At 36.1% G+C, this 22,137-nt stretch overlaps 1 protein-coding gene across 5 annotated transcripts in view; it reads left to right on the forward strand.

Annotated features, from left to right (window-relative positions):
• TSPAN12 (tetraspanin 12) overlaps positions 1–22,137 on the forward strand; it is a 74,136-nt gene that overhangs the window by 31,394 nt on the left and 20,605 nt on the right. For 4 of the 5 annotated variants that reach the window (XM_002752078.7, XM_035254909.3, XM_009003197.5 and 1 more), the window contains exons 5-7: positions 9,204–9,278; positions 13,996–14,103; positions 17,919–18,062. In XM_002752078.7, coding sequence (XP_002752124.1) covers positions 9,204–9,278; positions 13,996–14,103; positions 17,919–18,062 — 327 coding nt within the window. The remainder of the gene's footprint in view (positions 1–9,203; positions 9,279–13,995; positions 14,104–17,918; positions 18,063–22,137) is intronic. The other variant, XM_054237769.2, reaches the window with a different exon arrangement.

Consider the following 22,137-nt stretch of genomic DNA (forward strand, 5'->3'; position numbering starts at 1 on the left):
AAATTGTACGTATAGTTTTGTTTGTTTTGAGACAGTCTTGCTCTGTCGCCAGGCTGGAGCACAGTGGCTCAGTCTTGCCTCACTGCAACCTCTTCCTCCCGGGTTCAAGCGATTCTTCCGCCTCAGCCTCCCTAGTAGCTGGGACTACAGGCGCGTGCCAAATGCCTGACTAATTTTTGTATTTTTAGTAGAGACGGGTTTTACCATGTTGGCCGGGATGGTTTCGATCTCTTGACCTCGTGATCCACCCACCTCGGCCTCCCAAAGTGCTGGGATTACGGGCGTGAGTCATTGCGCCCGGCCGTATGTATAGTTTTAATGGGCAATATTGCAGAAGAGATTCACATTTTCAGGCAGGGTCTAGCCTAGGTATACACTTTTTATATATTCTTTATGCTACTTCTATTTTGAATTACTGAGAATACATTTAGGTAAAGGAAGACTGTACCTGAGCAGTTAGAATGTTTCCAATCTCCACTCACCTCATTTATCTCCCATAACTCTGAAGTATAATTGCACCCACCACTTACAATTTTCTAAGTAAAAAATATTTAAAGTCCTTCAGCTACCAAGTCTTTTTCATTTTGGTGTCAAGGCCTCCGGAGGGCTATTGTTTGTTTTAATTTTGGTTTTGCTTTTATCAGTGTGATCCAAGCACTTAATTTAGAGAGCTAATTTAGTTCTAAAGGCTTGTTATAAAACATTGCAGTCATTCATCCTGTCATTTCCACACCCAAGAGGCAATTGCTTTCAATTTTGTTCGAGCAGATTCCTCTGGAATTTACTTCCATATCTCCAAGTTGTATATTTATGTAACTCTTCTTTTAGTTTTGAGTTTTGGGCTTCCATTGGCTTCCCCTTTCAGAAGATGAAGACCTGGCACCCTTTCCTCCTGTGCCTCACCTACCATACTTTCTTTCTCGCCCCAACCCAGAAATTTCATGTTTGGTTAGGCTGATGTTTACATGATGATGACTGTGTAAATGCTGTTTCCAGCTGGATCAGATAAAGTACTGGGTTTGCATTTTCTTTCTGGAATCATATGTTGTTTTTCTTGAAATTCATCAATTTCTTTGTTTTTCCTTTAATGTATTTATGTTTAATTCAACTCTGAATTACCCTCTTCTGGTGTAAGTTTTCTCTTTATATAGTCAAATATATTGGGCATTTCATTGATTATATATGTATTTCAAAACATTCTAGACCTGCTCCAGCCTAGGCCTCCTGAAGCTACTGCCAGCATGGGATATCCTTTTACTACCATTCTGGAATTTCCTTTGCCTCTCTTTTGTTTTAGACCCTCTGTTTCCTGGATTCCAAGTCATTGTCCTTTTCTGTTTAGTCTCTCATTTTAGGACTCACGTCTTCCAGTAATTTCCATATAAAGCATTCATAGGAGGTTTTTAAAAGCCTATATGCCTGAAAATGGCTTTATAAACTCTTATGAATTAATTCTGATGGCTATACAATTCCAGATTGGAAATAACTTTTTCCTCAGGATTTTGAATACGTTCATCTGCTGTCCTTTAGAACTCCAGTACTGTTTTGGTTTGATTTGAGTCTTGAAGCTTTGTAGGAAAGGTATGTAAATTTGACCTTCAGTTCAGTGTTTCCAGTTCTATACTTTGTCCTCTACTGCACCTGCTGTCCCCAATCCTGACTCTCTCTATTTTAGTCTCTCTACTTCCTCAAGCATCTCTATTGGTGAAAGTGGGGTAGTCACCCTGCTGCATAGGATGAGAGAGGAGGCTTGTTTTTGGGAGGAGGTCAAACTTCTTTCTAAATGGGATTTTTTTTTTCTTTATCTTTCTTTTTTTTTTTTTTTTTTTTTGCGACGGAGTTTCGCTCTTGTTACCCAGGCTGGAGTGCAATGGTGGCACGATCTCGGCTCACAGCAACCTCCACCTCCTGGGTTCAGGCAATTCTCCTGCCTCAGCCTCCTGAGTAGCTGGGATTACAGGCACACACCACCATGCCCAGCTAATTTTTTGTATTTTTAGTAGAGACGGGGTTTCATCTTGTTGACCAGGATGGTCTCTATCTCTTGACCTCGTGATCCACCGGCCTCGGCCTCCCAAAGTGCTGGGATTACAAGCTTGAGCCACCAAGACCGGCCCCTAAATGGGATTTTCAACAAGTCCTCCACTGTTTATGCACACTTCAGAGCTGCCAATACCTGAGTACTTTGGGGACTCTGTGATATGAATCAGGTCTTCCCACTATTGCTTTAGCATTCAACTTTTGGGCAACTGCTGAGAAATTTGCCACTCTGCTCTCTGCTTTGCACTTTTCCAAAATATACTCGCTGTTGTCTCTTTTTCCATTTTTCAGTTTTCTCTGGGATTATGCCTTTTAAAATAACCCTTTACTATTGTTTTAGTGAAGTTTCAAGAGAAGAAGGGATAAGGGCAAGTGTTGAATCTGCTTTCTTTAGGGGGAAGTTCTAGGGGGTGGTGGTATCAGGGAAACAGATCAATTTTATAAATAAATGTTTCTTTAAGAAAGGGCCTTCATTGAGATTTTACTATTTTGTCTGTATGCATACAGTGATGTGAAATAACTTTAAAAGTGAAGGGAGTGAATCCCCTTTGTTTCTGCAGGGGGATGCATTAACCCACACATCCCCAAGGACTTAAATAGTAATATGGGGCCATGCCCTTCCTTTTCTCCTCAGCTACTTCTAGTGGACAAAGGGACTAGTAACATGTCATTCTGGTCATTCTATGACCAACCTCAGTTTGTTTAAGATAACAGACAAATTGCTTTCAGTACTTTAAAAAGAGAAGTTGTGTTCCCCACCCTCCACACTCATCCTGTTTTAGTTTTGTAATAAAGATGTTTTGGAAAATGCCAGATACACTCTCACTGGACAGGGATTTTACCAAGAGTTCATGTAATAGCCTTTGGTATTAGACACCCTTTTGTGAGAGTGACACTTATAGTCTTGGGAGGATGAGCCATTTTATACATCATCATTTTCATCCTCTAATCCTAATTAACTCTACTCAAGAAGCATATATTGAGTGCCAGCTGTATGCCAGGTAGTGTGGTATTTAAAACACAATGATACCTCTTGTTCACATGGAGTTTATGTTCAAATAGAAATTATGATATGGGTAACAATGGCTACTTTTTAGGAAGTGCTTACAATGAAGGAGGACTTTACCTTATGGAATCTTTCGCACAGCATTGCAAGCTAATTTTCACATTCCCACTTTATAAATGAGGAAACTGAGGCGTAGTGGTTTGTCAAGGCTAGCCAATGGATATGTCAAGTAGCCAGAATCTGAAGCCAGGTCTATTTTATTTCAAAGCCTATGTTCTTCCATTTTTTTTTTTTTTTTGGCAGCAAGGCAATTTTACATACATTGTTTTATCTAGCCTTCTATTACCTAAAACATGAAGGCACTTATCTTTGAACTGAAAGGTATTTATTCTCAGCTTCACTGGCTTGGTGAAAAATCTCTGATTGATTGTATCATTTAGGGGGTGTATCCTATTAGCAGAATGCCATGTTTTATATCCATTTTTTTTCATGAATGTAGGTTTAGGAATAATACTTGTTTATGGAACACAACTTTTAGTTGATCTATAGCAGTGGAGCTTAGATATTTTCAGGAACTCTATTGAACAGTTTTTCAAAGCAAGTGAAATAGTTTGTAATGGAAATAATTACATTCTAATTTCCTGTATAGACACACATTTATTCATTCTTCATTTGTTTAAAATGTTTAGATAATAGTAGCTCGAGATGGGGGAGAGTCTGCACGTTACTCGCATTCTTTCACTTGTAAATTGTCTTAAATATTTAAAGGCACACTGATTATTATAGCATAATCTACAGAAAAGACACTGGTAAAACAGAGGCAATATTTAAAATAGAAATGTGTAGGCAGAAGTCAAAGGGAGTCAAATGTTAATAAGACACTCAAGGTACAAATTAGAGAAACCCAAGGGAATACTGAAATTGGTCGTTTTAGTTGGTAAACTGGTCATTATTTCCATTGATATTCCACCTAATACCTGCTGTGTGATAGGTGCTGCTTAGGCACTGGAGAGAAAATAATGGTTAAGAACAAAGTCTTTGCCAGCCAGAACTGATGATCTGGCAGTGGAGGAAACACTGTGACTTATGAGTAGGGCCAAAGTTTGTGAAACCTGAAATACAGCAGACAAGTAAACCCTGACACACAGAGGGAGGGAGAAAAATAGGAGGTAAAATACTGGAAAACAATGATGAGGAAGACCCTGTGGCATGTTGCAGAGAATGCAGGCTATGTAAAGAAAGAGATGAAAAGTCATTATCGACTGTGTTTCAGATTAGTACAGAGTAGTATTTTTTTTTAATGCTTTCCATTTTTTCAAAGCATGTTCACATATATCAAATCAACTTTGATGACAGCTAAAAAAGGGGTTCATTTTTATCTTTATCAGGCAGATATCAAACTGACACAGGGGCAGTTAAATGGTTTGCTAAGGATCATATAATATGTTTCAGAGCTGGCTTTAAACTTAAATCTAACTCCAAATTTAGAGCTCTTTTCATCATTCTAGAAAGAAAAACACACTAGGAGAAGCAAGAATCAGTTGCTCTGCAAACTAGACTGGTACAAACCATCTTATCAAACCATATGCATTGGGACTGCAAGAAACACAAGGAACACTTTCGGCCACCATCAGGGGAGATACATACATGTTCCCAATGCTGTTGAAGACAACAGGTGGTTGATTGTATAGTGAAATTGATATGGATGTACACTTCATTACCGTAACACAGAGCAGCAGAAACTGCTGTTTAATTCTGGGCTAATTTTGTTCTATTGAAATTAAGAATTAACATCATACTTTTTAGATGCTTCAAATCTAACTCTTAAACTAAATAGTGGCTGAGTGATTCTCAGTACAATAATCAGTAGGAGAATGACTTTGTCAAGGAATCAGATGTTGCCACAAAAGAAAATTTAGGTGTAGGTGCAGGTGATCTGTATATCCTCTGTTAGGGATGGATTTGATATTTGAAGTTTTCCTTGGAATTAGAAGACTGGATGTTTCAGGCTACAGCAATAACACCAAAGAAAAGACAGCTGACCATGAAGCTGCAACATCATTTGTAAAGTTTTTTTTTTTTTTTTTTTTTGAGACGGAGTTTCACTCTTGTTACCCAGGCTGGAGTGCAATTCTGCGATCTCGGCTCACCGCAACCTCCGCCTCCTGGGTTCAGGCAATTCTCCTGCCTCAGCCTCCTGAGTAGCTGGCATTACAGGCACGCACCACTGTGCCCAGCTAATTTTTTATATTTTTAGTAGAGACAGGGTTTCACCATGTTGACCAGGATGGTCTTGATCTCTTGACCTCGTGATCCACCCGCCTCGGCCTCCCAAAGTGCTGGGATTACAGGCTTGAGCCACCGCACCTAGCCAAGTTTTTTTTTTAATCAATTTTAAATTTAATATATTCTGAGAAATTTATAATGTTGATGAAACCTGTACTTTCAACCTCAAGGTCAAACAAATCAGTGTTCCTGAGTGTTAATGGAATAAAAAAATATTTTGTATGGGTGAAGTGGCATCATATGAAAACACTGGAAATCTGAAAGATACAATCATTTGGGAGTTTTCCCAGAGTTAAGAGTGTCCAGCTCATAGGAAACTTAGCCCCATCATATCAATCATGGGCTACATTTGCAACCTGATCAGTGACGCTAAGAGACAGGAAATGAGAGAATATTCAAGTGGGATTTAAAAGGTTATAAAACCTGTCTTGAAATTTGCATGATTATCCTTAAGGCAAAATCAGGGAATTTTCTGTATTCTTTATAATTATAATCCGGGTCCATGTTTTATTCATAAACATATCTTGCCTTTTCAGGGATGCTTTGGTTTTCATTGTAACCAGACATCTAATTTGAGAAGAATTTAGGTTAAGGATCTGAGAGAGCAAAAATGCCCCATAGTTTAATTTTTCTCTGGAGTCTCACTGTCTCCAAGGGTCTTTGCTTATCAAAGATTAGAAAAATGATCTAGTATGTAGTTACTGAACATTTGGTCTCTTTGTAATAGATGTAAATAGAGTATTTTTTTATGTCTAGAAATCTCTTAAGTAAAGCATTAAAGAAAGTTTGGAGGAAAATTGGCTTGAAGTACTATGCTCACAAAATTCCTTCTAATCATAATTTTAAGGCTGAAATCTTTAAGACCTAGATATAACAATACTTTGAAACGATACCTGAGTACATTAAAGCTGACCATCAGTCCATGTATGCCAAAAATAAAAGTAGCTTGCAAAATGAGATCCCTTTAACAAAATACTACTTTATCTTTTGAACCAATGGTTATTTTTAAGCTGTATTCTTGTCTGAGACATTATGTAGTTATACATTCTTTATTTTTTATAGGAAAGAAGTCTGAAGGAAGCAGATTAAAACTAATAGCAGTGATTTATATTTTTAAATCATGGAAGGTATATTACGGTAGTAGGAAATCCGCCCATTTTCTATGTATTATACTTCACTCCCCCTTTTATTAGCAAATATTATGAACAAAGTAATTTTAAGTTTGAATCCCGATGGCTCACATCCTAATTCAGTTCACTTTTCCCACTTTCTTGCCATCATCTTACTTCAGCAATCTTTTATTTGGTTCATCACACCTTGCTTTTTTACAGGTCATTTTTCCAAAAATTGCCAGAATTTTGTTTTTATAATATACATTAGATCATGCCACCCGCTAATGGATTTGCTTTACGCATAGAATAAAATCCAAAATCCTTTCCATAGCTCATGATGATCTGTTTCTTCACACCTCACAGCATTGCAGACCCTGTAACCCATCCCCCTCTTTCTGTGTGCTAGTTCCCATTGAGTTTTTAACTAGCTAGCTCACCATGTAAGGTCACACCACACTTGGTATTTCCTCTTCCTGGATTGCTTTTTCTGGAATCTTAACAGCGTTGCTTCTTTCTTGTCTGTACTGACTCACCTTAAAGATCACCTTTATAAAAAGACCTTCCCCGATCTCCCAGTCCAAGTTAGCTCTCACTCCTACTCACTATTATATCACTCTGCTTTGTTTTCATTTGTTCTTTTATGTAACAAATATTCATGGAGCACCTATTATATGGTGAAGAATGCAAGAAAGTACCTATCCTTAGTGGAGCTTTCAGTCCAGTGAAGGAGGATATTCACAAATTATCACCACCTGGTACTCCCACCCTGACCTCCCACCATAAATCGAATAGAATATTCATGAGTGCAGTGAAGTTTTATTCTTGCTGAAATTAGTGAGGACAATTTTCAGAGAGCTTGTTCTTTCTTATATTTTACTGCTTTCTTCTGCCACAAGCAGCAAAGTCACTGCCATAATCAGGCAAGGTATGACACAGGAACATAGCTACAGTGGTCCACTTCTCCCAAATTTATTATACACATTCTTGTGGAAGTCACATTATCTACTTTTTATGTTAATTTTCTTGCTTGTGCAATGAGGTAGTCTTATCTATTTCACAGGATTCTTGAGTGAATTAATTGTGAAAGTACTTGATAAACAGAACACTATGCAAAAATTGCTACTTTTTTTCTAATCATAGTAATGATTTTCAGTTCTATCCTTGGCTACGTGGGCTTCAAATCTACACTTATTTTGAGACAGGTTCTCTCTCTGTCACTCACGCTGAAGTGCTGTGGCATTATCATAGTTCAGTGCAGCCTGAATTTCCTGGATTCAAGTGATCCTTCCATCTCAGCCTCCCAAAGTGCTGGGATTGCAGACACATACCACCATGCCCGGCTCATTTTCTTTTTGTACATACAGGGTCTCATTATATTTCCCAGGCTGGTCTCAGATTCCTGGGCTTAGGTGATCCCCCTACCTCCCTAAACCCAAACGTTGAGATTACAGGCCTGGGCCACCACACTCAGCTGAATCTACATTTCTAATATTTAGATAAACATTTTTATGTTGATCAAATAAAATTAGCTTTTTTTTTTCCTCTTCACACAGAACTAGTTACCACTCCCAATTTCTCTGCTTTGGTGAAATACATCTTTCTCCTCCATTCTAAATTTAATAAGTCTAATGCCCTCTAATGTCTAACTTTTTTCCCTATACCTTTAAAAAGGATTCTTTTCTACCTATTTCCAAGGCTACCATCTAAGTTCATGCCTCCTCTTCAGCTGCCTTCTAAGGGATCTTTACCCTTCCTGCCCACCCTTCCTTTTTCCAAATCATTTAGAACTTTGCCTTTATTTTATCAGTTTATCACGTCTTTCCCCTATTCAGAATCTTTGAAATATTCTACCTTAATGCCTGCATGATGAACTTAAAATTCATTAGCGTATTATTTAAAGTTCACCATAATCTGGCTTCAGTCTATCTTTTACATTTGATCTCTTCTCATTCCTCTTTCTGACCACCCCACCACACCACTGTAGCTAGATGAATCTGTTTCCTGTTACCCAGCTCTTTGCTTGACTTTGCAGCTGACTCTGCACACTTGTTCATGTCTTTTATTTGCCTGGTGTTCTCTTTTCTCTTCTTTGTTCCAATCCTCTTCACCTTTTGCAACACTGCATATTTCTCTATTTCATAGGTATCTTGAATTTTTATCTCTTTCTGTTTCCGACACTGTGTTCAACTTTGTGCTATTTATTTGCCTTATCAGAACTTTTGTGTTATATTATACATCCCAAGTGCCTTCCCCATAATAGAATCTTACTATATAAAGTGTCATCAGTAGTTGAGATTTTGTTCTACGTTATGTTTTTTCTAAGAATGCAAAGGAGAACCCCCCGCTTCCATTGCCTAGAAGAATGAGTTAAAATCTACTCATGGGCTGAGCATTAAACTTGTTGACCTCACCTCATCCACTTTGAAAGAAATTAGGTCCCTTTCTTGGAGAAATTGGTTAAAGTTTATCAAACTAGAACATGTAAATTTTTATTTATCCTAATAAAAGTAATGGCATTTATAAAATATTTTTTTCTTAGGAGATGACTAATAAATTACAGCTCACTGAGGTGGATATTAAATGTTATCTGCAGATACTTCTAAATTTGCTGAAAATTTCCCCATCTGCTCCCGAGGGGCTTCATGAAAACTCACCTCTGTTTTCTTGTTCACTAAATAAACACAATAACAAGTTTGTCTTTGAGGAGCATACTTTAGTTTGGTACGATAATAACAGCACACTTTTCTGTTTTTCTACAGTACTTTGGAAGTTTGCTTGTCATTTTCTGTGTAGAACTGGCTTGTGGCGTTTGGACATATGAACAAGAACTAATGGTGAGTTCAAATAGATATAATCCCAATCTAAAACAACAGGTCAGCCTTTTGAATTAGATCCTTGTATTAGTTCATTTTCACATTGCTATAAAAGAACTGCCCGAGACTGGGTAATTCATAAAGGAAAGAAGTTTAATTAACTCACAGTTCAGCATGGCTGAGGAGGCCTCAGGAAACTTCCAATCATGACGGAAGGCAAAAAGGAAGGAAGGCACCTTCTTCACATTGCAGGAGGAAGGAGAAGTGTTGAGCGAAGGGGGAAGAGCCCCTCATAAAACCATCAGAGTTCGTGGGAACTCACTCACTATCACAAGAACAGCATGAGGGAAAGTGCCTCCATGATTTTATTACCTCTACCTGTGCCTTGACATGTGGGGATCAGAGGATTACAATTCAAGATGAGATTTGGGTGGGGACACAAAGCTTAACCATATCAATAGAGTAATTTAGGCACATGATTATTAATTGAAATGTTTATGCTACATTATAGTGAATAGTCCCAATACTTCTGGAAACTAACATTTTCTGTGTCTAAAGCACATTTTCAAACCATAATTTGTAATATTTTCTTTGGTATACTCTGTATATGTCTTTAATTCTATGGGTTGCTTAAAATGGGTATCACAGACTAGAAATAGTATATGTTCTAAAATAATTTTACCAATTTCAGAGTTAATAATAGAAAAGATTTATATTTGGAAATGATTAGTTTAAAAATGCTTGAACACTTACCTAAAGCCTTATAAAATGCTGACTGCAATAGTGCACAGATGACTAGGAAGCCTACATCTCCTGTTTGCAACAGGCAGAACGATTTTCCACCTTAAATAAGAGGTGTATTTGAAGAGTTGCTGTGTGTTTAGCACAATCTAGAAACACTCTCACAGTTCCATACTTGGCTACTTGAAAATAGCTCTTCGTCATTTTTTCTCTTTTATTTCAGCAGTTGAAATGGCTGGGACAACTTTCATAGCTAGCATGAATGAGCATAAAATTTCTCAGTCTTAAGTTGTTTGCTAGTCATGTTTGGCTTACCACTTGCACTTCACCCTTGCTTGCGTTGGGTAATACTACTTATTAATGTTTGCTTACTTCATTGAGGGAAATTAGTGCATTTATCGCTACTGATGTTGAACGCTTTTGCATGTCTGTGAATGCCGGTTGTTTTCATGGAGGGAGGCCTGACTTTTTCCCCATAAACTTTGTAAAACTAAAACACCATTTTAGTAAAGTGGTGTTTTTTCATGTGTAGTTCTTGGGCCATCTGCAGTAGGAGCCACCCGGGATGATTCTTAAAAATGTGCATTATTAGGCTCCAGCACAGATGCGCTCAACCAGAATGGAGGGGAAGGTAGGGAGAAAAGGGCAAGGACTGGGCATTTGCATCTGTGACAAGTTCCCTGGTGAGTCTCCCAACATTTTAAAATTTAGTAACTCTCTAGAAGAGAGACATTATATTGTATTTGTTTCAGAGCGAAGAGAGTCATTTGGCAATTATACAGTAAAATAGAAGTCATTTCTGGTGCTGATGTAGTCTTCAAAGATTCTTTGGTGAATCTATTATTGTGCTTCAAGACCGTTTTGAGTACCAAGTAGTAAGCACAGACTAGTGGCTACTCTCCACACTCCAATTTACATGTCAGTGGTGTTTGGCATACTCACACATACGTACCTCTGTGAAGGCACTCATTCTTCCAGTGTGCAATGGCGCTAAGTAAGAAGAGAGAGTTCCGGAAAACGTGAAAATTTAGGACAGATTCTAACTAGTTTGATATAGTTAAGAGTTTCATTAGCATGAATTCTCCCATTAATACAGGAATTTGTTTGCTCTCTTTGAAAATCATGCTTTCTCTGCATCCCTGGAAACTTTATTAGGGGAGTGAAAAAGTACTTGGCCCCAGGGAATCAGTTTCTATGGTTTTCAGTCATGAGATTGTTTCTCTTATTTTTTTTTTTCTTGTTTTCAAATGATAAATGGGTCTTCTTGACATTTAAGCAATAGAGAGTAAATCTTATCATTAGTTCTAGATCCAGTTACGTCATCTTTTTATTGTGTTCTGTTTGGTAATTAAAAGGATTTTAGCAATTGGTTTACTTTCTTGTGGATTTTAAACATGGGCAGTAAGGTGTATATGCCATACTAATATTTGGTAAATCTTCTAAGATAGAGCAAGTTTAAAATGAATTAACTTAAGATGTTTGAAATAAAATGTTTTGATTCTAATGTAATTCTAACAAACATGAGGAAATTGAAATTAATGTATACTTGTTTAGATATTTTTTCTCTATTCTGTTAAGAGGCCATCTGCAAATAGCTCCTGAGTATTGCAGTATTAAATAGGTGCCCACTACCATTCCAGGTGAGGGCATACGTCACTGTTTTGCTTGTGTAAATCTTTCCCATTACATCACTGGGATAGAGCAAGGGCTGTTTGAAAGTGAAATGTAAAAGCAGTTCTTTAAAAAAAGTTTGTCAGGCTTTTTATTGCTTTTGCACGAATAGCAGTGTGAATGAAAAGTGCCATTAAAGTTTATTATCTGCCAAATTTTGCAGAACTCAGCCTTTACATAAAATGGACTTTTGTGCTTTTAGCTGTTCCATGCAAGGAACCAATCAACTTGTGTGTTACTTTATGGCCCGATCTCAGTATTTGTGCCAGAACCTCAATGGTCTCCTCTGTTTTCTTCCACATTTGGTCTCAGATTAATTGTAGTCACAATAAGAAAATAACCTGTATTTATTTTGGAAGGTAAAGTTTTAAAAAATTGTTATATTAACTGAATCAAGTGACTTGACATCACACAATCTGTTTTTCCATTATTTCTGTTTTTTATACATGTTCATCTATTTATTATTTCTTCTCTGGATAAAATCTGTCAATGCTATAGTTTCAGATTGTACATTTCTAGATAATTTATTTCACTTCCATTTATTTTATGCTCAAAAGGTTATGAGATAATACTAATTTATGGTGAGTAGCTTGAACTTTAACTAGTTTCCTGAACATTATTGAAGGCATATGAACATGGAGTACACCCATTTAGCCCATTATTTGGGGAAAAAATTGTTTGCCCAAGTGTTTGGATGTTTCATTATATATTGTGTATTTCCAAGTAATCAATAAAATTAACAAAGGAAAAAACTGAAGGATTTCTGTAGTCAAGAATTTTTAAATTATTTCTATTGATATGACTATCTTAAAAAATAAGATTTCAAAATAATCCTGATATCTAGTTCTGTTGGATCCTTATTTGCTCGCATCTCCCTTTTTTCTCTTTTGTTTCTTGATCTTTGTGTTATTTGTTGAATGTCAAGCTGGCCTTACTTAGCCCAGTCTGTATTACTTCATAGATGAGATAGGAATGTCCATCCAGTTTCCCAGAGTTGCTTTAATACTTTTATGTGATGAGATTAGCATTTCTATACCTCAATTTCTCCTGGTCCTGGAGTAAAAAACATAGCTTGATATAATGACCAGATTCTGGCCAGCAATGACTGTTGTATCGCATGGTATTACAACAGTGACTGTGGTATTGTGTATCTAAAACTGTCATGATTAAACACTCTCTAATAGACATGATGTTGAGTGATTGGAGAGTAGTGGTTGGTTACATGAATAAGTTATTTAGTGGTGACTTCTGAGATTTTGGAGCACCCGTTACCTGAGCACTGTACATTGTACCCAGTGTGTAGTCTTCTATCCCTTGCCACCCCCACTCTTACCCCCAAGTCCCCAGATTCCATTGTATCATTCTTCGGCTTTGTGTCTTATAGCATAGCTCCCACGTATGATTGAGAACACATGACGCTTAGTTTTTCCAGTCCTGAGTTACTTCACTTAGAATGATGGTCTCCAGTTCCATTCAGGTTGCTGCGAAGGCCATTATTTTTTCCTTTTTATGACTGAGTAGTATTCCATGGCATATATATTTTCTTTATTCATTTGTTGATTGATGGGCATTTGGGCTGGTTCCACATTTTTGCAATTGCGAATTGTGCTGCTCTAAACATTCATGTGCAAGTATCTTTTCCAGATAATGACTTCTTTCCCTCTGAGTAGACACCCAGCAGTGGGATTGCTGGATCAAATGGTAGATCTACTTTTAGTTCTTTAGGAAATCTCCACACTGTTTTCCATGTGGTTGTACTAGTTTACATTCCCACCAACAGTGCGAAAGTGGAGAACTGTTCTTTCTAAAATGCTAATATACCTCCAAATTACAACTTTTCAAAAAGTGTCGACAAAATTATCCCAGAGTGAGGCTTGACTTGAGCCAAATTCTTTCCCTTCTTAATTATTTCCCCTTTGTTTTAGTACTATTATCTGCAGTTGTTTCAAAGAGCAACAACTTCATAGCATTTTGAAATCAAATTAAGGGCATTTCTCTTGCAGAGATTATTTGTTATGTGAAAGTCTTCAGGTATGTCTGTGGGATGTACAGTTAGCTTCTTATTTGTGATTTCCTTGAGGATTAAAATGATTTCTCATTTTTTCCTTAACACAAAATACCTCCCCATTTATCACAAAAATCTACACATTGTGGTTGTCCAATAAATACATTGAAAACTGAGCTAAATTTTGGCCACAAGCAAATATAAATTTAAAATAGTTTTTGTTAATTGTAAGACATTCTGAGTACCTGTGCGCACGTGTGTGTGTGTGTATCTTGATCTTAGTGTGTGTGTGTCATAGCTGTTGATATTTTTTATTACCAGGTTCCAGTACAATGGTCAGATATGGTCACTTTGAAAGCCAGGATGACAAATTATGGATTACCTAGATATCGGTGGCTTACTCACGCCTGGAATTTTTTTCAGAGAGAGGTAAGTTCTACAATTTCTGAGGTAAAGAGAGTGAAGTAAGTGGTGCACTTTCAAAACAGATGTTTAAAGCTTTGGCTTTGGTAATTTTCTCCGTGCTGAAAAATTAAGCCTATGATTCAGTTACCTCTGGAGCAATTCTTTCTGGAAAAATATCTTAAGTAACTTCATGGCCTGATTTTCTTCCATATATACCATTTCCCCTTTATTTCACATGGTTCACATATATTTAATAACTTTGGAAAGCCGTTTTGCTGAATTATTGTGAGGTTTCCTTTTTATGAGAGTTAACTTGATAAATATCCAAGTTCTAGTCAAGTAGATTTTTTTCATGACTTTTAGTGCTGTCAGCATTTTAAACATAATTTTAGTTTTAAAAAATGATTGTTCTCATTTGGGACTTTGAAGTCAGTGTATCATTAATGGCATGATTTACTCAGAAAGACCTTGGTTAAAATCATAGCTGTGCTACTTACTATTAAGTGAGCTTCTATAATTTACATAACCTCCTTAAGTCTTGGTTCTCTCACCTGTAAAATAGTGATAATAAAAATACCTATCTTTTCAGGTTGTTGAGAAGATTAAATGATATCATAGGTTCGATTTCATTTAGCCTATGGTTATTAACAATAACATTACAAAGCATAGGTACTTTTAGATTTCTTACTCAATGGCCATGTAGCACTGTACCCAACCATCTTCTCAAGTGAGGACTGTATTCAGGTATTTAAAATTTGGTGACTTGAAGTTAACCATTGACCTTGCTTCAAAGCAAGCTCGTCTTCCAAGCAGTTTCCTTGTGATTGAAGTGACATTTCCAGGTGAATAAGTATTTCAGTTTCCTTCAATTTATGTTAGTGCTAGACCACAAAGCATTTGAGAATTAGTATCTTACATGATAGCCAAATCTCTGCTCAGTTATTTTGTCCTGGATGTGGGCAGAGGTTCAAGTCCAGGGCAATTTCCAAATCTGGCTCTCTGTGTACAACTGTTGAGATGGTAAAAATTATCATTGTAACACAGATTTCCTGTTTATTTAAGTGCTTCCTAACTTTGTTTATTTATTGTATATCTGTGCTAAAAACACAAAGAGAAAATAAGCATTTGGAAATTTATAGTACGTATGTCAACTACTGTCCTGAGTAGATGCTGCCTAGAGGTCATTATTTTCTGGAATTTGTGATGTAGACAGCAATAATCCAAGTTAAAAAACAAAGTGAATTTTTTTCTGATGGGAGCGTCACCTAGATGGACAATGTATAAGTACTGCAAATGATAGCACACTTATTTTTAGATTTGTTACATGATAAGTTTCCTCCTTCATATCATAAGACTATTTTACATAAATGGAGATTATGAAAACCTCTGGGAACCCTGAAAGATTTTTTTTTTTTAAGTCCCTTATATTAGTTTTCTATGACTGCCATAACACGGTACCACAGACTGGGTGGCTTAAATAATAGAAATGTATTTTTCACTGTTCCGGAGGCTAGAAGTTGGAGATCAAGGATTGGAGACTGTTGGTTTCTTTTGAGGTTTCTCTGCTTGGCTTGCAGATGGCCATCTTCTCCCCATGTCTTTACATTGCCTTCCCTCTATAATATGTCTGTATTTAAATATCCTCTTCTAATAAGAACATCAGTCATATTGGATTAGGGCCCACGTAATGACCTTATTTTAACTTAATGATCTCTATAAAAACACTATCTCCAAAAATCGTCACATTCTAAACTAACTGGTGGTTAGAATTTTAATATATGAATTTGGGTGGGGGTCACAATTCTAGAATGATTTGTATTGCAGAAGGCAACTTTATCAGGTGTCAGTTTCCTTTGCTCCTCGTTCAGTGCAATTCTGTGCACATACCTCAACTTAGCAGACTCACTTAAGCCCCAATGACGTTTATGTAGAACACTAATGAAAAAATGTGTTCATTTATTTATTTTAATGTAGTAGTTGGAGCATAGTCTTTGGAATAGACTGTCCCACATACTGGTCTGTAACCTTGGCAACTACTTGACCGTCAAAGGCCTCAGTTTACTCATATGTAAAATGGTGATGTTATTTTCTAGAGCTTGACATATGAGCAAGAGCGGTACTATCTCACAATACGGTATTAAAGGAGACAGGAAAATGACAAGGAGATGTAGACCACAGTACTGTGTTGGTATCATGTTGGGCTTATTTAAAGGAGTTGTCAGGAAAAGTTTTAGAATAAATTCAGTGTCTTCTATTGAAGAAGGAAAATTCTATAAAAATACTTATTAACATAAAAATAAGTTTAGCATTGAACATTATGTGCTTGAGTTATTTGAGAAAGTCATTTATGTAGAATACATCATTTACTGACAAAGCTATTATCAATAGGCTGTTCCATGCTGGATGGAGTTAGAGAGTGCCAAGAACTGTTCTGTCATCAACACAGAAAAGACTCGTGTCATCAGCAAAGGAGAGAAATGAGTTTTCTTTGAGTGCAAGGATTTAAAAAGACTGACTTGGAAAGGCTGTAGTTTATGATTTTTATGAAGTGGAGTCTTTTTACTACATATATATTTTTAAGGATATTAAAATATGTCATGTCAAATTATTGGCATTTGTGATGTTTATAGTATACTTAAGACTTTTAGAGCAAGTTTAAACAAGAAAAAAATATATAAAATATTAAGTTTCTCAAAAATTTTAGTATTACAGCTTTCATTAATCATCATTTATAATACCCTTAAGATGATTTTTTTTTCTGTTTAAAAGTCAGATATTTAAGCCAGTGTAACAACACAAACTACTTTTTAGGATTTTCCTTGTTTCCTTTTGCATGAAAAGTTCAGAATTCTTCAAAACTAGTTTTAGTTAAATTTTGAAATGGTGGTGGGTTGCAATATTTTATGGTACCTGAACACAGATTGATCTGATGGGCTGGATACCTAACCAGGCACTCTTGGCAAAGTTCTCAGTGACTGCCCATCGTCCTTGTTTCTGACTAGAGGAGGAAGAGCAACCTCCCTTTCTACTCAAGGACAGAAAATCATTCATCATGGTTTATTGTTCTGAGTCTAATCTATAGAGATCCTTAAGCAGTGTTTCCAAACCTTGATGAGAGAAGGTTTTTGCTAATCTTTGGAGAAATGAGATAAAAAAGAAAAAATGTCAATATAATTTTTGTTAAATTCAAGTTTATTCAAGCTAAAGGCACATCATTTCTTCTGAGATTATGGTAATAGAATATGAACATTTATTTCAAGAATCTTACTCAGTTAAATAAACATTAGTTGGCAAGACCTATGTTTATTTCTTAAAGTTTTTGGATATTTTACTAGCTAAGGAATCCATGTCTGCTAACTTTTTGTGATATGGGCTTTGGTAAACACATCTTTTTACAAAGATTACAGAAACTTAATATAATATTTGAGTATGTGGAGCGGTATAAAAATTTGATTAATAAAAATTTGGTGGTTAGAGATTTAATGATAAAGATAAGGTGTCACCTACTTGGGTTTGTTAGTGTGTGTGTTAAATCTCTTGCCATATATAGTAACTTGTAGACAATCTTACAGTTGGGGGGTGAGACTCGGTCATGCCTGATTTGTTTTTATGTGTTATGGTCATTATTACTTAGAATTCTTCCATTACGCAATGGTTAGCCATGGTGTTCCTTTACTACACTTCTGTCATAAACATAGACTGCACACATATCATTAGGTGATGGCAGATGTAAATGTAGCTCTGGGTACAAAATTTTTTAAAAAACTGATGCTTAATCTCCTATAAGTTAAGAAAATATTTTTGTAGTTTCTGAGGCTGACTAGTGATATTTTTTACAGTTTAAGTGCTGTGGAGTTGTGTATTTCACTGACTGGTTAGAAATGACAGAGATGGACTGGCCCCCAGATTCCTGCTGTGTTAGAGAATTCCCAGGATGTTCCAAACAGGCCCACCAGGAAGACCTCAGTGACCTTTATCAAGAGGTAAGGCCATGTATGGTTAACTTATTATGGATAAATGTTTTCTTAGGAATAGCTCTAAAGAATCAACTACATGCCAAAGAAATTTTCCTTCTCTGTCTAAATATAAAAGGCCTTAAAATATTTCCCTGACATGTGGAAAAACAGAATAAAGCTAAAAAATAATATAAAAATCTAAACACGAATCACATTTTAACAAAGAGAAGCGGGAAAGACCAGGTTTTGTAATTAATTGGATTTTGAACTATTTTGTTTTGAGTCAAGTTCCGACTGCCTGGGGATCAGAACTTGAGACAGACACAGGCAGAGTATGTAGCTAACAATAGATATGCCAGAAATGCAGGCTTTGGAGTTCCTCGACAGAATACCTATTTTAGAAGCCTCCACATAGACCACGATCACATAGGAGTGGGGAGAAAAAAGAACCTCTCCCAAGAAAATGCTGCCGTGCTACTCTTCAGCTCCCCCTGCTGGCTAATGATTAGTAATGTAAGTTTTATTTCACTAAGTTTTGTGCTCACTGGAGTAAAGTCAGTTCTCATGTCCCCAAGAAATTTACATACTTGTGTTTTCTGGGTGAATTGATCAGAAAAACATCCGTTACTTCATTTTAGCAGAAGATTTTTTATTCATTCATTTTTACTAGTGATTTTTAAACTTTGTTAGCAGCAAAATTCTATTTTCAAATTAAAATCTAAGATTGCACTGTCCTATATGATAGCCAAATAGCCCCATGTGGCTATTTGAATTAAAATTAATTTAAATTGAAATGTCTGTTCCTCTGTTGCACCAGCTACATCTCAACTGCTCAACTGCCGCCTGTGAATAGTGGCCCCTGTTCTGGACAGTGCAGGTATAAGACATTTCCATCACCATAGAAAGCGTTATTAGGCAATCCCTATGTAGAATGAAAATGCAAAATGTGAATCGGATAGAAAGGGAAACTGTTTAGGCTGAGGTATTGGGATCATTCCTCAGATACATCTCTAGTAAAGTACCTGGTATCACAAGGCACTGTTGAAAATCTCTGGCTGAACATTAGAGTAACCGCTCACACTATTCATAATATAACTCATGTGTATATAGTAGGGCTATAAAGAATGAAAATTTAAAATGAAACACATCAGGATTTATAACACATGCATTTCGATATATTTCAGGGTGGTTATCTTAGGAGGTTATACTTTTTTTCCCCTAGGAATACTGCCATTCAAAACATCTTTTAGACTATCTACTGAGGTCAGTTGTTGACATGGGCAGTTAATTTATATTATAAATCAATTAATTTGGATGCTGTAATTAATTAAAAGAATGCTTTACTGCCTACACAAATGATCCATTATATTCATGTCCTAGATATTCGGCCCTCTGGGCTGTTACTCCTATCTCAGAGGACAAGAATATGTCACCATTTAAGGATATCCAAAGTAAAGTGCTTTGGATTCTGAATGCATGCCCCAAAGGACAGTGCCAAGTATTTTTTAGGAGTTTAAAAATTGTTGTAATTTCCTAGGGCTCTCATAACAAAGTCCCACAAACTGAGTGGTTTCGACAACATAAATTTATCATCTCAGTGTTCTGGACGCTGAGTCTTCGGTTAAGGTGTCAGCAGGTGTTGAACACCACATTAAGGTGTTCCTTCTGAGGGCCATGAGGAGAAATCTGTTTCGTGCTTCTCCCCTAGCTTCTGGTGGTGTGCTGACCATTTTCCCGGTTCCTCATCTTGTAGAAGGATCACCCTGATCTGTTTCATCTTCACATGGCATTCTCCTTGTGTGTGTGTCTCCAAATTTTCCCTTTTTATAAGAACACCAATCATATTGGACGAGGGGCCCATTTTCCTCCAGCTGGACCTTGTCTTAGGTACATGTGCAACAACCTATGTTCTAGTAAGGTCATAGTCTGAGGTACTAGCTCTTTAACATATGAATTTTGGGAGGACGTAATCCAACCAATCAAAGAATTATTGAAACAACTTAATAATTCAGGCTGTTTATTTTAAAAGATGATCAAAATACTTTTTGTCATGTTCACACTGCTGAGAAGCATTGTGTTTGGATGTTTAGAAACATTTGGCTTTGAATGAAAAGGAATATACAAGATACAGTTTATTGTATATATATTGTGTATATATATATATATATATATATATATATACACATACACACAGAAAGTTGTTGAGTTAGTGTCTAAGTTCTTCAGTGATTGTGGCACTGAACCTAGTTCTTTCGTTTTGGGTGAAAGCTGAAGATTGGCTAGTGTCTGTAGTAGGTATCATCCACTAATAAATGCAGCAAACTCCTGCTTATTCCATAACACAGAAAACAGTACTGATATTTCTGAGGTAGTATTACATATAAACATATTATGGGTATTCAAATATACTATAACTCACTATTAGACATTAAAAGAACAGATGGTTACAGTATAGTTAGAAGTATAGATGTGTGAATTGAAACCTACCAAATTTCCTAGTGTGAATTGCCCATTTGTTAGTTTTTACCAGTAGCAAGTCAATATGAACAATTATTGGGCTACAACATTATTGTATAATTTATATCTGCCTTAGTGATTAATACTGATGATATGATTATAATTACTATTGATCATGAGATCGGTTTACCGGATCTTCCCATAAAGTATGAATATGGACTCATTTTCTTCAGTTTTACTTTATTTAGCGGAACACTGTTCAACATTAAACATTTAATATAATTTTATTGTTGTAAAAATATAGTTCATCTTTACTAGTTTGTCTTAGATTGTTTTCACTAATAGTACTACTTTATAAACGGATGCTTTACTTTCAGGATATCTATAATTGCTTGCTCCATGAATTTTAAAATTGAAAGAAGCCATACTATTGTGCATGTGCAAATTGATAGCCCAGATTATTTTGATTTTTCTTCGTATTTTCATCTAAAGAATCATAGTAAACTGGCATTGTCAGTAATGAGATGCCTTTAGACGCAGACTTCCAGCTAAGATGAGGTCTTAATATATCAGAGTAACCTGCTTTTGCATTTTACAACTAATAACATATGCTGATATTTGTAATGATATAGTATGCAATTATATGCATAGTTGACTTACAAAAGAGGATCATTTAGTAGTTTTATGGCATAAGTACAATTAAATCCATAATTAAAAATAAGACATAATTCCACTTTGCCCTGGAGAACATATGTTTTCTAATTACAATGTGTCCAGAGATTATTCAGTAGGAAGATGAGGGTTCTAGCAGGAGAAATAAGTGAGGAACAGCTGGAGGTGTTTGGGATGCTCATTCTGAAGTTGAGTGCATTGGGATTTAGTGTAAATGTCTTCAAATATTTCCAAGTTCATAATTCAGAACAGGAATTAGACTTACACATTATTGGTCAAAGGGCCAGAAGTTACAGGAAGGAAATTTCAAATCAACAGAAGGAAGACCTTGCTCATCAAAATCTATCCAATTGTGAGACAGTTTATCTTGTAAAATAATGAGTGTCTCATCACTAAAAATATTAAAGTGAAGGTCAGATAACCATGTCATTGGTAGTGTAGAATGGGTTTTTAAATTAAGAATGAATCTGGACTAGATGAACCTCAAGGTCTCTTTTATCTTTCCTACTCTGTAAGCTCAGAGATAAGAACTGGCTTTCTTCCTGCAGTCATTCTTCAGTAGTCTGAAATCAAGGAAATAAATTATTCTCCACCATCTGGTGGCCTGCATGGTCCCTGACCCAATAATGTTTTATGACGCATTTTGAAACCTTTGAAAAATGACAGCAGATATATAGCAACAATTGCACATTTAGAAACATTCAGAAGTCTTGTTAGGTTTGGCACACAGCTCTTCAAATATCCATAATAAGCTACATACTTGTATTACAGTATAGGTTTAAAAATCCATAATGAAAATATCTCTAATCCTCAGTTTGGATCTGTCACATTCACTCATTCAAAATGATGATATGATAACCAGTGTTCATTCAAAATATTTTGTGATTGTCTACTGGGTTCTATGTGCTCTTCTAAAGCTAGGGGTATAGTGGACAGTGTTGCAGATCAAAATATCTTCTATATAACTTATATT

The sequence above is a fragment of the Callithrix jacchus genome, chromosome 11, assembly GCF_049354715.1.
Source record: "Callithrix jacchus isolate 240 chromosome 11, calJac240_pri, whole genome shotgun sequence".
In the NCBI taxonomy this organism is placed as follows: domain Eukaryota; kingdom Metazoa; phylum Chordata; class Mammalia; order Primates; family Cebidae; genus Callithrix; species Callithrix jacchus.